We start from the raw sequence: 17017 nt of genomic DNA, 5'->3' as shown, positions 1-17017 counted from the left end.
AAGGTCTCTCATCCTGGGTCCAACTAAGTGCAGTTCTCAAGGAACACACCTAGAACAAAGCAATCTAAAATATTCACACCCAAAATACGGTCACAGGTTTATAAAATGAACGCAAATAAAAAATAAAACAGATTTCACAGAATTAATGTCAGACAAAGAAGTAAAAGCAAATAACAAACAGAATGAAGATCACTTTGTATGGGACGCTTCACCATGAATTTGTAACTGTTACAAACTTCTATATACTAAATAACGTAAGGCAGAAGCTATTAGAAATGCAAGGGGAGTCCCACATATATTTCTGTCCTTGATAGACCAAGTTCTCACAAATTAGTAATTGAAATAATATAACGTAATAATGGGAGTAATTTGAGAGATTACACCTTCTTTTCTAGCAGTCGTGAAAGATTTACAAAAACCGATCTTATGTTAAGCCACAAGACAAATATCAAACATTTTTTAAAACCTAGGAAGCATATCTGCCACATAGTCTAAACCAACGTAAAATAATTAGGGAGAAGACTTGTGGGGCGCCTGGGTGGCTCAGTCGGTTAAGCATCCAACTTCGGCGCAGGTCAAGGTTCCATAAGTTCAAGCCCTGCATTGCGCTCTCTGCTGTTAGCTAGCACACAGCCCACTTTGGACCCTGTCTCCCTCTCTCTCTGCCCCTCCTCGACTTGTGTGCACGTGCACATTCTCTCTCTCAAAAATATTTTACAAAATGGTAATATTAAAGGGAAGACTTGTGATTTTAAAATCCAAAGCTGTTCACAGCAGTACAATACATGATGGCCCAAAAGTGAAACAACTCAAATGCCCATCAAATAAAAAAATAAAATGTGGCATATCCATACAGTGGAATATCATTCGACAACACGAAGGAATGAGACACCATCAATTGTGCTCCAACATGAATGAACCTTGAAAACCTGATACTAAAGAGAAAAACTCCAGTCATAAAAGACCACATACTGTACAATTAAATTTCTATGAAATGTGCAGAATAAGCAAATCTGTGGAGACGGAAAGTAGATTGATGGCTGCCAAGGGCTGGGGGGGTGAGGCCAGAAGAGAGTTGGCCAGAAGGAAAAGGAGGTGACCACTAACAGTGCAGGGTTTCTCTTTAGGGTGATGAAAATGTTTCAAAATTGTGTTGATGGCCGCACAACTCTGTAAATAGACTACAAACCACTGACCTGCACATTTTAAATGGGTGGGACATAAATTACATCTCAATAAAGCCATTTGAAAACAAAAACAGAAAACTCAAGCCCTTAAAAATTAAAAAACCACTACTTTAATACTTGGATAAAAGAAAAACTGAAACTATAATCAGATTTTTAAAAAATATATATATCACTGAGAACCCTATAACAAAGCAGGTAACAGCAATCAGAGCAAACTGTTTTCTATTTTAATTGTTTTCCTTAACTGTTTCCTTAAAATTGTCTTCCAAATTAAAGTGCTGAGAACAGTATTTATACAAATGAGCTACTAATTCGACCAAAGTAGTTAAAAGAAATAACAAAACAACGTAAGGAAAACAGGAGAAACGAACTATCAGAGACTAAAGCAGAAATTCCACATTTCATCAAATTTAGGACGTCATTATAACTGTTTACCAATAAACGATATTGCAATGCTTTGTTTGCCGTCACTTGAAAGATGCATCCCCACTTCGGAGTTGTTAAGATGTGGAGAGAAAGATCACATCCTAGACTGACAGCAGATAGTAAACTAGGAAGCAGAAAGATAATGCGGCCGATACATACAAAGTCGAATTCTGTGGACAGACCAACAGACATACCTCTGGCACAGCAAATTAAAAAAAGAAAGAGAAAACAAAAATGCAAACTGTCAGGAATGCAAAGCAAATACAAGCATTCATATACTGAAGGCTCAAAGTTACAGGAGAATATTGCATAAAACTATGTGGTCAAAGAAAATTAAATGAGGAGAAAAAACTCTACGCAAATAATTTTGAAAACTTGGGTCAAGTGGACAATTTTCTACTAAAATTAAATTTCCCAACTTGGCTTGAAAAGAATTAGAAAACAATGATCATGGAAGACACTTACAAGGTGTCAGAAATGTATCTCCAGAAAATTACACTAGAGCTCTGAAAATATTAGGGAGACAATTCTATGAAATCTTAAATTTCCTTGTTGATAATACTATTTTTAGGTTATAAAAAGATAGAAGTGGGTTTTTTTTTCCAGAAAATTAGCATAACCATGAAACCCAAACTGTAAAAAGTACTTTTTACCTATCAAATTGGCAAAGATAAAAAACTGAGAGAGAAAGGAAAAGAAAAAACCCGTGCACATGAAAATACACATTATTTGTGCATATGGGAAAACAGAAAATTTTATCTCCTTGCCATGAAAGTATAAGTTGCCACAGCCTCTGTGGAGAGCGTTTCAAAAACATACATAAAAAGGCAAATTTTTGCATACATTTTGACCCAATAATCGCACTTATAAGAATTCATTGTAAGGTAATAATCACAACTATATATGAGGTTTTTGCAACAAGGGTGTTCACTGCAACATTTTAATAACAAAATGGAGGAGCAGTCTAAATGTCCATGTCAGAAAGCAAATTCGAGCCCGACAAACCCATCCGACAGGACTGAGACACAATATAGAAATGCAAGTAATAACATTAAATGTTCACTGTAAACATGGATTTTTATACGCACCCAAACAAATGAAAGGGTATGATGGAAAACAGTGATCACATCTACATGGGATAACAAATGATATTAATTTTCTTCTCCTCCTGATTCTTTACAATGAGCATTTGCTATTTTCTAATCAGAGAAATCCATAATCATTATAATTTTGTTGATACAAATCTTATAAAATACGTTAATAATGCCCAGAGAAACCGGAACAGAGGAGTTTTGGCCTGAGCTCCCCTAGTTCAAGAGAATGTCGATGAACCTGAAAGTCTCATGACCCTTCTGGGCTGGAGGCTGGGGAGGCTTGTGATTCACAGGTTACTTTATGTAAGAAGCAGAATATCCCTTGTTTCAAGGCTCTCAGGGAGGTTCCCATCCTTGGGAAGTATCAACACCCTGTTCCAATCTGAGGAGCTAACCAATTACCTCTTTATCCATGGCCCACACTTCTTCCGGAAATTTATCAACTAGAAACTGTAAAAACATCTTACTTGGCACTGAACAGATTTCTTAATAAATAATAAAGCCAGTTCAGACTCCTACCTAGATAGGGAATACTTGGAACCATCTTCAGGCTTCGAATATATTCCCGGGTCCGCTTGTAATTATCTTCTTTAGACATCAGGTAGTCCAGTTTCTCAAAGGTTGTCTTGTCTTTTCGATTCAAAAGCTGGAGTGGAAAGAAAATAGAGAGTCTGAGACAGAAGAGAAATAAACCAGAAGAAGCTAAGGAAAAAGGGTAACTGTGCACAAAGACTGAAGGAAACGTCCTTCTGCAGTATGCCAAATCCTGGACACCACTGAAGATTTCAAGAAGCTGTCGCGTGCAGAGATGGGAAGTTTCATGGCTTCAATTTTGTCATTTTTCACCAAATCTCACACTTGGAAGATATCCTCCAAAGCTACCCAGTCCACTGTTCTAAATGATGCCAGAGTGCCCTGCACAGTACCTGCCTGCAAGGGTGCACAGACCCTATGACAGAAGGAGCTCACAAAGTAAAGCAGATTAGAGACAAAAAGTCACTTAGAGTTACTGCACCGCTATATCAGGTCTCCCCCTGGGTCCACAGCCTTCTGCTCCTTCTTCAACATCGTCACCACTGCTGAAGGTCCCAGGAAATTTGACATGGTCCACTCGTATGCTGTGCCCACAGCCAGGCTGCCTCTCTAATCGGGCTATCCCTGATTCCCTGGAGTTTATGGTTGTGTTATATTTATACTGGGTACAGTATTTTAATCAAAAGAAGCCAAACTCCTCTTCCATATGCAGTCATCTTAGCAAAGACAGGATGAGAAGGTAGCCACAGGGACATAAAGATCCTTTATGACTGAGATCTCTGGTATGTAAAGTTTGGTCACCAGGTGACCAAGGATGGTCATTGGGTGTAAGGAGCCTTCTTAGAAGGAAGGAATAGAAATCTGAACCCCTGGTTTTCCAGACTTGATACTAAGGACTCATATTGCCGTTGTCTTGCAAATCCCAGGTTAAGACTCAGTGCCAGAAAATGGCAATAAGGCTCCTTAAAACGGCTTTGAGGAAAGGAGTCTAGGCTGGGAGACCTGGCTTCACAGGAGGATTCAGGGGGACAGTCACTCAGAGAGTACTGGCTTTGGCACAGCATATGGCTGTAGAAGCATGTTGGGAGCTCTCCCAAGTTTGGCTTCCAGAAGCCAGGGCCTCCAGGATTGGAGATCAGTGGCTGAGCTCAGGAGTATAAATGGGGCATCTCTGGTCCAGCTTGGTTCTGAGACCCCGATGGTCTGTGCAAGAACGTGGACCGGCAGCCCAGCCATATCCATCACACTAAGAAGGGCAATGTCGAGCTGCCCCGTCACGCAGCATGGAGAAGTGGAACAGTAGCTGTCTAGCACCAGGGAAAGCAGGCCTCTTGTACCAAAGTAACCCCTTTGGGTTACTGCACAAATACAGCGCAGTTCCCAGCACCTGGGTCTGCAAATCCCCGACTCAGGCCATGACTGATGCGTCAGAGAGCCCGAGTTGCCCTGGGCAGGCTTCGCCCACCTCCTTGATCCTTGGCCTCCAGAGTCCCAGAGGATGCAGCCGTACGATAGCCCAGCTAAGCAGCGACAGCTTAAGGACATTAGGGAAGAGAGGCAAAAGAATAAGCTGGAAAAAAGGTCCCAGTGTTGAAGAAGCTGGAGAATAAATAGCAAGCTTTTTTTTTTTCCCCACTGAGAAATTCGGGACACATCAAGGTAGAGATGCTACACAGATACTAGGAACAACAGCTGCGTAACCAGCATGCGAATTCGAGGCTGCTACTCAATATCAGATTAACAAACGGACAGGAAACAACACTCTCTCCCATTTGCTTTTTTGTACAACACCACGATATACAACTCATCTGATCTTTACAAAGCCCAATGACAAAGACGGAGCCAGAACCAGCAGGTTCAACATCACAAAGATGAAGTGACTTATCTGAGAATCTATGGGGAACGCGATTCAATAGAGGAGAGGGTGCAACGTGTTAAGTAAATAGAGACCAAGAACCCAGACAAATAATAAATAATGGGCAAGGGAAGTGTTAAGGAAAGCTGTGCGTAGAGAGGAGCATTTGAAATGAACATTTAAGGAGGAGAAATCACTACAGAACAATACATACCCAGATGAGAACAGATCCTTTAGTTGTGAACCGCCCCACTGTAAAGTTGAGCCGATTCCTTACTCCGCTGGCCAGAAGGTCATTTCTTTACTAATGCAACCTAGAACCTCACTGAGTGCTTTGCAATCACCCATGTCCATCGAGCGAGCAAACAAATCCCTGTTATCCTCACACACTGCAGCTGAGCCGTGCTGGCATGCGATGCTCGCACCGCTGGTTCTCTGGACCCAGCTGGGGAACTGCCCACATCCCCTGCCACGTCCAGTCTACCCGCCTAGCCTGTCAAGTGCCTCTATGCAAGATACAGGCTGTCATCTGTGCCTTGAGCAATGGATATGACCATGCCAATAGGAGGTTAGAGGCCTGGGAGATGTGCCTAAAATTCACCCTGCACGTTCACTTCAAACCAACAACTGGGGTTCTTTAGCAGAGTGAGATGCTCCCGAAATTGAAAACCAGGCTCCTCCAGGTCACGCTTCCCTCTGTTAACCTTGTCTCTATACACACACTTCCCATCTACACCCTCACTGCCCCCCCCCCCCATACACATACTCACATACACATTCAGAAGGGCTGGATCTGGTCAACTTCGCTCATCTGCTCCACTCTGTGCCTACATAGTAAATTCAAGATGGCATCAGACTTCTGAACAGTATTGTACAGGATTCCAGAAGACTCCAAACATCTATTTCCCATGCATGTATTTGAAAACCACTCGAGAACTTCCTCTAGCAAAATAAAGGAACAAACCAAGTACAAGAAGATAATGGGATACAAGAAACAGCGGATCCCATCCAGGAGCAGTAAACGGAGGTTCTGGGATGACAGATGGTCGGCTAAGCCTTAAGAATGACTGGTCCGCATTATCTCAGCCCTGGAAGAGAGGTCTCCAGAGAAGAAGAAGGCTCGACAGAAAACTGGACAGGATAGCATGTTTGCTTGGGGAGGAGAAAGATCTATTTATTACACATAATAAAAAATTAAAATAAATAAAATAATTTTAAGATTTTGTATACTATATAAAAGTCTGGTGATATATTATATGTTTGTTATATATAATAAAATAATCTAAAAATTATATTTTACATATATATGTGTATATATGCGCATATATACACATGTATGTAGTTGAATCTCAAACAGTGCAGGAGTTAGGGAGCTGACCACCCACATGGTCAAAAATCCACGTATACGGGCACCTGGATGGCTCCATCGGTAAAGTGTCCGACTTCGGCTCAGGTCATGATCTCACAATCCATGAGTTCGAGCCCTGCGTCGGTCTCTGTGCTGACAGCTCAGAGCCTGGAGCCTGCTTCGGATTCTGTGGCTCCCTCTCTCTGCCTCTCTCTCTCTCTCAAAAATAAATAAAACATTAAAAGAAATTTTAAAAAAACCCACATATAACTTTGACTCCCCCAAAACTTAACTACTCATATCCTATTGCTGACCGACAACATAGTTAATTAACACATATTTTGTATATGTATTATATACTGTATTCCTACTATAAAGTAAGCTAGAGAAAGGAAAATGTTGTTAAGAAAATCATGAAGAAAATACATAAAAAACATCGTACTGGATTTATTGAAACAAAAATCTGTGTATAAGTGGACACGCGCAGTTCAAACCCATGTTGTTTAAGAGTCCACTGTATTATATAAAATTATGGTAAAATATGCATAATAATAGTTTATATATATGTATAGGTGTATGTGTCTAGTAAATATACTAGCTATCTACCAGATATTATACATGTTATATAACTTTAAATATTCACTATTATATATATTACAATACGTATTCTGTACTATAATACTATACCATAATTATATAACACTAAATACTGTATTATTATAGCATTGTACATATTATCTGGAAGATAGATGGTAGTTAGAGTAAGAATTTTTTTTTAAGGGAATTAGAAATGCCAGGGAAACAAAAAGGTATTCCAGGAAGGCCATGTTATTCATAATTTACTACTTGAATATACAAAGAACTGTATTTACACATTCTTAATAACTAAAACACTCAATACTCCTTTAACAAAAGAAATTTAACTATAGTAACATGAGTGTTTTTGAAGAAAGAGAGAAGGTGGTTCAATAAAACTAAACCAATATCCATCATACAAAGAAGTCACCGTTATGTAAAGTGAATGGATCAAGAAACTGTAGCAAAAGTACATTGGTGGAAGTGTGACAGAAACTACCAGAAGAAACCACTCAATAACCAGAAGTGATTGCCTCTGGGGGATGAATCAAGTATGGAAGGAGCAATGAGTCCTAGTTGTTTCACTAAGCCTTTTGCAACTTAGTGATTTTTTAAAATTAATTTGTGTTTAATATGCTGAAAAAATTCTTTTAAGGCTTGAATTTTTTAAATATAGGGTTTATTTAAAAAATAACAGCATTTACTCATGTATGTTTTAAACTTTTATTACAACTAGAGTATAAACTAAAAACCTCATACGGACTGAGGGTCCTTGAGATTTCAGACTTTATGGCAAGCCTCAGGAAGAAACCATTAAAAAAAACATACAAGAAAATAAGGTACTTGCCTGCCTGAATCAAACATATCCTGAAAGCATTCGTGCTCAGGAAAAGGGTAAGGAAATAAGAGTTCACTAAATACAACAGGCAACTTCACTTCTAGAAAAACTGAGAAGTCGTGAGCCACCCTCAGATTTCTCCCACAATATTTATAATGCTTGGGATTCACTGCGCAATTACACGTGTCTCACTCAGCAAACAGTGAGTCCCATGAAGGCAGCAGCCACGCTGGTTGTGTTCACGCCACCATTCCCATACCATCTGGTATGGCTGCGAACACAGAAAGCATGTTGCCTACGTATCTGTTGAATAAGAGAATGGAAAAACTAACGATGATAACTTAAAAATCCAAATCCTTGGAAAAATTTGAAAACTCCCATAACTCTTGGGTCAAAGAAAAAAAAATAAAAGCCAGGATTATGGACTATTAACAAACCACAAACAGTGAGAAACACCATATGTTAAGCTATGTGATGAGGCCAAAACTGTACTGAGAGGAAAATGCATGGTTTTAAATTCTTCAAATTATGCAAGTGACAATATAAATGAATTAAACACTCAACTCAAGAAGCTATGTAAATGGGGCGGGGGGAGTAAGGGAAATTGATTCACAGATAAAATTAGGAATTGATAGGTTACAAAACAAAACTAAATACCAGACCTATAGAAATGATAACTAAACCCAGGTAAACCCTCTACAAATAGGGAAAAATGAGAGAATATACAACATTAGGATTGAGAAAGGGTCTGTGACTATAGATGCAAACTATACTAAAATTACAAGGTAAAAATCAAGTCCCTGAATTTAATATTAAATAAAGTGTCAGCTGCATGGGATAAATGGGACTCATAAGCTACAGGGTCAAAAGCCAGGAAGACCACAAATCTTGGTCAAATACCTGAAGAAATAGATTGCTTTGGGAAATCTCCCTTATCACACCCTGGGAACCTATATGTGGCACTTGTATTTGACTAATGAAGAAAACCTCCCTCTTCTGGTAAATTGTTCAAATCTGGAAGCTGTCTCCGTGAAGGGAAAAAGAAAAAGTCCCTCCAAATCCTCTTTATGAGGACACTGGTATCTTGTTCCCTTGCCTTGAGAAAATACCATTTCTTGATACGTGGAAATGTTTTCCAACAGAATAACATTTCTTGATACGTGGAAATGCTTTTCAACAAAGAGTCTGTTGCTCCAAATATGTTCAAACTGGCTCAGAGTTCTACTTCGATTCCAGTGTCTACTGCTGGTATGGAAAGAATTTTTAGTGCCGTGGACAATCTATGGACCGATGGATTGAACAGACTGAGTATGGAATGAGTAAGGAGTGAAACGAGGACACTCAGAAGAAGTAATTTTTACCTCTTTCGATACAAACTATCAGTTTCTGAAAAATAAGCTCCAAAGTCACGTGTCTAATGTAGGCTATTAGCAATGGAGATGCATAAGTAACGTAAGGGAAAACTTGTGACTCTGGAATTTAGGACGTGCCTGGGCTAGCTGTCTGTCCCCGATTTGTCTTTGACTAAGGCCACTGAAAACTCTGTAAAGATAGAAATTAACTTGTGGAAAACATAGTCATGCCAACAATTCCTGTCCATAGAAAGACAAATTAGGTCTTGAGAAATGTCACTGATTATCACCCTGGGAATACGAATTTTGTATCCATTTAAAAATTATTTGGGGGCGCCTGGGCGGCTCAGTCAGTTAAGCATCCAACTCCTGATTTTGGCTCAGGTCATCATCTCGTGTTTGTGGGGTCAAGCCCCATGTCAGGCTCTATGCTGACAGCACAGAGCCTGCTTGGGATTCTCTCTCCCTGTCTCTCTCTCTCTCCCCCTCCCCTGCTCACACGTGGTCATTCTCCTTCTCTCTCAAAAATAAATAAAATAAACTTTAAAAAATTACTTTGGTGTTCCTTAACCTAACTATGAAAGTGTAGTACTCCGGACTCTCTTTTGATAATATCTTACTGGTTGCACTATCTTGCTGGTTCTGTCACCAATTAACGAGTTAAATAAAATCTTTGGCAAGTATTCATTTTCTATCTATGTGAGTCAAGAGTTTATCTTTTAAAAAATTAGCCTTTCACGGTTTACATGCACAGTTACATGCACAGTTTACATGCACAAATATATATATACATACACCACATGCATACATACATAATGTATAATCATAGAGGACAATTTTTATCATGTGTCTCCAATAATTTTGCTAATATTTTTTAATTCTGCTCATGGCAACACCAGGCAGACCTTCCCACAAAGCCCCAAGAGTAGAGCCAGAAGGTCGAGATTGGTCCCCGAATGGAAGTTTGCCAAGGGCCAATCCAGGCTGCAGAGCTGCTGTGGGTGGGTGAGGAGTCAGGCATTGAACGTGCACCCCCTTTGTCCAACCTGGTGGAGTAATGAAAAAGCCTAGCTAAAACGGGAAGGGCCAGAGACTCTATGAGAGGGCTCTACAGAGAACAAACTCCAACATGCAAAGGAGGAACTTCAGGAAGAGGCAGTCTTAGAAGTGGATCTCTAAGAATTTCAACCAGTAGAGACAGGGCTGGAGAGGTTCCAGAGGCCAAAAAAAAAAAAAAAAAAAAAAAAAAAGCATGAACAGTGGCCTGGGGGTAGAAACACACAGGGATGCTCAAGGGAGCAGTAGTTTGGCAAAAACGTGTCAAGTGGTCAAGTGTTGCTTTGGACAAGACTGGAAAGGTCTCCTATGTCTACCGCAGCATTATTCACAAAAGCCAAAATATGGGAGCAACCTAGAAGTCCATCAACAGATAAATGGATAAGGAGGATGAGGTATTTACATACAAAGGAATATTACGCGGGAACATGGATGGACCTACAGGGTGTTATCCCAAGTGAAATAAATCAGACTGAGAAAGACAAATACCGTATGATTTTACTCAGAAACCAAGTGAATAAACAAAGAAACAAAAAGCTGAATCCAACCTGTAAATACAGAGAACAAATGAATGGTTGCCAGAGGGGCAGGGGTGGGGGGATGGGCAAAAGAGGTGAAGAGGAGTAGGAGATACAGGCTTCCAGTTATGGAATGAATAAGTCACAGGAATAAAAGGCACAGCATGAGGAATATAGTCAATGATACTGTAACAGCATTGTACAGTGACAGATGGTCACATAATACAAACTTGTTGCAACACTATGGTGTACCACCTGAAACTAATGTAACATTTTGTGTCAACTATACTCAAATAAAAAAAATCAGTAATAATTTTAAAAAGATTGGAAAGGTAGTAGAGAGATGGCAGCTTGCCATTTGGCAAAGTATGTTTTTGACGTTTGGATGTGGTATCCATTTGGACCCCATGGACACACGACACTACTCTTCTGATACTTCACCTCAACTTGCAAACAGGGGACCAGTCACAAGCAGCTAAGCATGAACGGCAAATACTAATCAAAGGGGAAAGAATGAGTTGACTGTGGCTGCATACGAACAGGAAATTCCTCTGGCCAACTCTTGCGTCTCTTCCTCACGTGACTGGGGGCACGGAGTCGCGATGTTGCTGGCGGGAGATGCTCCACTGGCCACCGCTGAAAGGTTTATGGTTTGTTTTCTGAGGTCAGGAAGTAGGTGTGAAGTAGGTATGAAACCTTTTGGTATCTGCTGTCGTTGCCAAAATGTCTCTACCATGTCCCCTGCGCTCTGGAATATGCTCACCACCTGTGAGCGTTCTTCAAGCACCACACTCCCAAACGTGAGTTTCCCCCTAAAATACCTGTCAAGATATCCCAATCCTCTCATCCCTGCCATGCATCTCCCCTCACTCTCAGGGCTCGCTGGAGTCCAGGGTCAGGAATCCAAACGATGGTTAAAAATTGCCTAACATGGGGTGCACCTGGGTGGCTCAGTCGGTTAAGCATTGACTTTGGCTCAGGTCATGGTCTCACAGTTCATGAGTTCGAGCCCCACATCGGGCTCTCTGCTGTCAGCACAGAGCCTGCTTTGGATCCTCTGTCCTCCCCTCTCTCTGCCCCTCCCCTACTTGTGCTCTCGCGTGCTCTCTCTCAAAAATAAAACATTAAGAAAACTGGCTGACAAAGTATGCGTTCTTATAAAACTGGGGGTGGTGAGTGAATGTCCAAACGACCGATTAAAAAGAACAGCATCAAAACGGTTATATCAGAACTTCCCGCTTTGGAGGAGTGCTGGGTGCAGAGCCCCCAACCAAGCAAGGGGTGGGGGAGTGCTAAAAACGGGCTGTCATCAGGAAAGCGAAGACACTGGTGATGTTTTGGGGCAATCACTCCAGCAGCGGTGTGAGCGGCCAGAGACACCGGAAGCAAGGAGGGCAGCCCAAAGATGGTGGTGATCTCAGGCCAGAGATAACGAGGACTGGTTCATTTGAGAACAGTCAAAATGAGTAAATAACAACAACCACAACCAAACAGTTTTTCGTCTATGTCTCACTGAATCCTTACCACAGAGGCAGGTCCAAGCCTCAGCCTGGGGATCCGGTTCAGGAGTCTATACTCAATCTGCACGGGACACTGCCCCTCACGTCTTGGCCCGGGGTCCCCACACCAGTGCAGGTCATGTGTCCTCGGACCCCAGGGCTGCCTGAGGTAGAGGCTGGGGTGACAGTTTCCCAGAGGTGACCTTTTTCACTCGTGCTTTCTCGGGGCTCCCCCAGGCCGAACAGAGATTTTCTGATGGGTGACACTCGAGGGTTCTCGGACTCCTACAGGTAGCTGAGTTCCAGCCCCCCGCGTGCACGGGGCCTGCAAGCTGGCCTCTGCTCCCAGGCACACGTGAGCTACCCTGGCGCCCGCTGCGAGGCCTACACACGGCAGTTTCCCTTCGCCGCGCTCGCTGTGCTGACTCAGAGAGCATGCTTTATCTCCAGCACATGGTGACTTCCCTTTCTTGGCTTCTAGTTCAGCTTTGCATCTTGGGTTTTAATTTGGTTGTATTTTATCCAGCATTTATTTGTGTTTGTGTGTTTGGAGCGGGCGATCGGGAGGGCGGGGCTGATCCCCGTCAGCTCAGTCTACCATACTGCCTCGAAGTCCAAAACACAATCTGCTAAGAGAGTCTTCTGGCACTCCCTATCACTCCCGGAAACCAAAGTTTGATTTCAGACACGCCAAGTGTGAGCTGTGAAAGGAACATGAGAGCAGAGGGCTGCATGGAGCAGGCGTGGGAACACGGGGCTAGGGCCGCAGAAGGAGGCTGCGCCTGAGTAGAGGAGACCGCCTGCACTGAGCACAGAAGTGACGGTGGTGTCCTCCGTGCCCTGAGATCCCAAGGGAGAGAGAGTTGATGGGAGGGCGGGAATCAGAGCTGGAGCCTCACAGAACACTTCCACCCAGAGGGTGAGAGGAACAAAAGCGGTCAGGGAGGAGCCAGCCGTCAGAAATGGAAGAAGAGGCCTCAGCCGGTGGAAGGAGATTTTTCAAGAAGGGGGTGACGAAACAGCCGAAGTTGTGGCAACGTAAGGAAGGTGAGGGTGAAAATGTCAGCACGGTTCATGACTGGGACCTTCTGGGAAGCAATGCAGGCACGGCTCTGAGGAAGGACAGAGGAACGAGTGATCGGAGGCGCAAACCTTGGTTTCCTCTGCCCTCCATCTCCTCACCCCCTCACCCATCTTGCCAAGGCTCAGGGAAGCGTAAAACAGGCAGCCTATGCTTATGGCCATCTTCTTAACAACATCAGGGTGGGGGGTGTCCCTGGGGCACGACATCAGACAGAGGCAGAAGAGAAGCCTCCAAACCCCGAAATATGTGAATGCCACACATGTGCCTCCTCAGGACATCTGCAAAGTGGCTGTTCTCCAAACTGCAGAGCTTGATGACCCCGTGCCTCCCCCCACAGGTGTCTGGAGTGAGAGCCCCACTCCCCGGAGGTTCCCTTCCCGGGTCCCCATCCTGCAGACCAGGCCGCCTGGCCCACTGGCGATCGTTTCCCCCTGTTGCTGGAGCTGAGTCAAACCGCCTGGATCGATTCAGTAGGAAAGAGCAAATCACGACAGGAACGTGCAGAGAGTCAGCAGAGCGTGTGTGTGCGAGAGTGTGTGTGTGTGTGTGTGTGTGTGTGTGTGTGTGTGTGTGTGTGTGATGTGTAGCACATGACTATAATTACCGTAGAGAGTGACTCACCCAAACTCCAGGAACTCCATACCCCCAGGTCACTCGTCAATAAGTCGGTCTCCTCCCGGGACCACTCTGACCGGAGAAAAGGTTGCACCATCGTCCCTACTGCTCAGGCCCCAAACCTAGAAATCATTTTCATTCCTCTCCTTTCCTCCTCTCCGACATCCCATCCCACGAACCTGCCAGGTCTGCCTTCAGAGCACCTCCCCCATCGGTCTCCTCCTCCCCTGTCTGCTGCTGCCTCCCCACCCCGACCAACATCACCTCACTCCTGGATGCTGCCTGCACCTCCTCAGCAGGCCCCGTTTCCCATCGTGGCCCCTGCACGTCCACCCAGCTTGTTTCCACAAAGTAGCAACGGTAATTTAAAAAATAAAAAAACGAAGAGCAGCTGTAAACCAGACCGTGTCCGGCTCCTGTTTAAAACCCTTCCCCGCACTTGGACGAGAACCTGACTCCTGTCCCGGGCTCTAAGCCCTTCCCGATGGGCCCCTCCACAGCATCTTGCCTCTATCTCCTCCCGGCCCACAGTGCCCCTACCATGCTGACTCTGAGCTTCCTGATGGCACCAAGTTTCTTCCCACTGAGGGTCTTTGCACCGGCTGTGCCCTCATGCCGGCCCGGCCACCCCCTAGTGTCACTCGGGTGGTGACGTAGCACACTCTTCCTTCTCAGAGAGGCCTGCCCTGAAGCCCCGCGTTCCCGCCGCCCCCGTCACCCTCTCTCCCACCCTCCTGCTTTGCTCTCCTGTGTCACTCTCACACCAGCTGACAGTACTCCACACACCCAGCAAACATTCATCCGTCTCTTCTAATACCAGCGAGACGGGGCTTGTGTTCACCCTCCTCAACAATGTGTCTGTCTCCTCTGAACAACACAAGAGCCCACGAAGGCAGAGCCCTTGCCCAGAGCCTCAGGGTCCGGCATGGAGAAAGCATTTGATAAATGTTTGATTTGCAGAATGAGTAAGAGCCGCAGGGTAGTGCGTACTCGGGAAATCAGAATTGACCATTGCTTAGGTCGCATGGCCTTGAGGCGGCCAGTGTTCCAAAGAGGCCCCAGTGCTGGGATGAATCAGACCCTGTCTGTGTTTTCCAGGCCAACAGAAGGTGACTCCCTCCCCATTTGCGCAGCAGCAGCATTTATTAGCGCCCGCTGTGTGGGAGCCTGTGCTCAGTGTCAGTCTCTGATCCATCCCAATTCCCTCAGCTACCGGCACCCCGCAGCCAGCCACGGACGGGTCAACAGGCTGCCCTGCCCTACAGCTAACAACCACCTGGCCCTCACTGGAGGTCATCCATGGTGCAACCAAGGGGCACACCCATAAGTCCCTTCCGGCCAGGGTTCTCATTTATCCAGGGTTTCGTGCCACCCCAGGGACGGCACTCAGGGAGCTGGTCACACCCTGTCCCTGAGGGCCCGTGTGCCAGCCTCACCTCCCAAGAAACACGTGTGCCAATTTCTCCGTGCCCTGTGCCCAGCCTGATTCCGACATCACGTTCCGTCACTGACAAGCCACCCAGCACACTGGCCAAGAACGCGGACTATGCGGCCCAGCAGGGCGTCATACCAGCTCTGGTCCTCGCCAGTTCTGCGATCTTGGTCAGGCCACCACACCTCTTGGCACCTCAGTTTCTTTCTCTGAATAAATGGAGGCCATAAAAGCACTGACCTTCTTGTGCTGCTGTGGCGGTGGCTCCTGTGCTCCTGCCCTGCTCGGTGGGCCCACGGGGTCTCCCCAGTACCGCGTCAAGGGAAAAGTAGGGAGAGGGGAAACAACTCCTTTTTGGCAATATTTCTGCGGCTAATCTCATTACCAGAATTAACAGCAAGTGGAGGCTAAGACTCAGCACATTGAACAAAAGCAGGACACACAACACGGGGACACTCAGCTGGGCCCCGGAGACCCAAGGAAAATCCGACCTTGTCGTGTGAAAGAAGGCAGCTGAAAGGCAGAGGCAGACTGTAGATAAAACCACAGAGCAGACATGCTACGTGCTTGTGACGGCAGGTGTGGAAACAGAATCAGGAAGAAATGCAGCCACCGATTCCACTGCGCTGCGGTGATGTGGCCGAAGGGGAAAGAGGATGAATGTGGCCCCCTGCATTTCCCAAACGCTCCGTGCCAACCACTGGGCTGGGACCAACAGGGCAGGTGGGCGAGAGGTGGCCTGCAAGGCTCCCCTACTGGCCTCACCAACTACACAGCTCATGGGGGTCAATGGGATCACAATTGCACAGCCAGTAAGGTCTGTGCACCCCGAGCTCCGTAATTCATCTCTCTGAGTCCGCACATAGCTCCCAGCAGCCCGACAACCAACAACAGCATCTAAATAATGGAAAATTCATTTGAAAAAGAATCTCTAGGCAACTTTTGAAAAAAGCCTCATGGCTCAGATGGACTCGGGGACTCACAGGGCTGGCAACAACGGGAGAGACCAACGGCTTCCAAGCTTGCTCTCAATCTCCCAAGCCATTGCTCAACCGAAATTCACCCAGAAGCCCAGTACGTAAAACTGATGCGAACAGAGCGGCTCTGGCAGAAACAGTGCCAAGGTGTCTGCTTGGCACCCTCCTCCTCTCCCCCAGCCCTTGGTGGCCCCCAAGGCAGCTCCACGGAACCCCTGGGACTCCACGAAGCACTGACGTCAAACCACTAATCTAGGCCAACCTCTGAGTAGATACAGGGAATTGAGTCCCACAGAAGTCATGCTCTGAACGGTGTCTCAACACAAACCCGGTGTCTGACTCCAGGCTGAGACTGCTCGCTCCGCTTTGCTAGGGCTAGGTCTATGGAAAATTGCAATTTAAAAAAACAGGGCTCATTTCTGATCACCTACAACATAATCCTTAAGTGTTTTAAAGGCCCCAGAATTAGCCAAGTATGAAACAGAGCCCAGCCCCACAGACTGGCAGAAAGAAGTTCGGAAATGAGTTGCAGAAACACAGCTGACAAGTCCATATAGTTTCCTTCAGTTCCGCGGGACATAAACAGGTCTTGAAAGGCTTGGGCTGTGTGGCTGTGGGAGACCCTG

At 45.0% G+C, this 17017-nt stretch overlaps 1 protein-coding gene across 9 annotated transcripts in view; it reads right to left on the bottom strand.

Moving 5' to 3' along the window:
- The window catches only part of RALGPS1 (Ral GEF with PH domain and SH3 binding motif 1), a 269628-nt gene that overhangs the window by 143983 nt on the left and 108628 nt on the right, over positions 1–17017 (bottom strand). For all 9 annotated transcript variants that reach the window (XM_042914070.1, XM_042914073.1, XM_042914074.1 and 6 more), the window contains one exon: positions 3227–3353. In XM_042914070.1, the coding sequence (XP_042770004.1) occupies positions 3227–3353 (127 nt within the window). The remainder of the gene's footprint in view (positions 1–3226; positions 3354–17017) is intronic.

The sequence above is a fragment of the Panthera leo genome, chromosome D4 (assembly GCF_018350215.1).
Source record: "Panthera leo isolate Ple1 chromosome D4, P.leo_Ple1_pat1.1, whole genome shotgun sequence".
In the NCBI taxonomy this organism is placed as follows: Eukaryota; Metazoa; Chordata; class Mammalia; order Carnivora; family Felidae; genus Panthera; species Panthera leo.
This window is presented reverse-complemented; position numbering and strand designations above follow the sequence as displayed.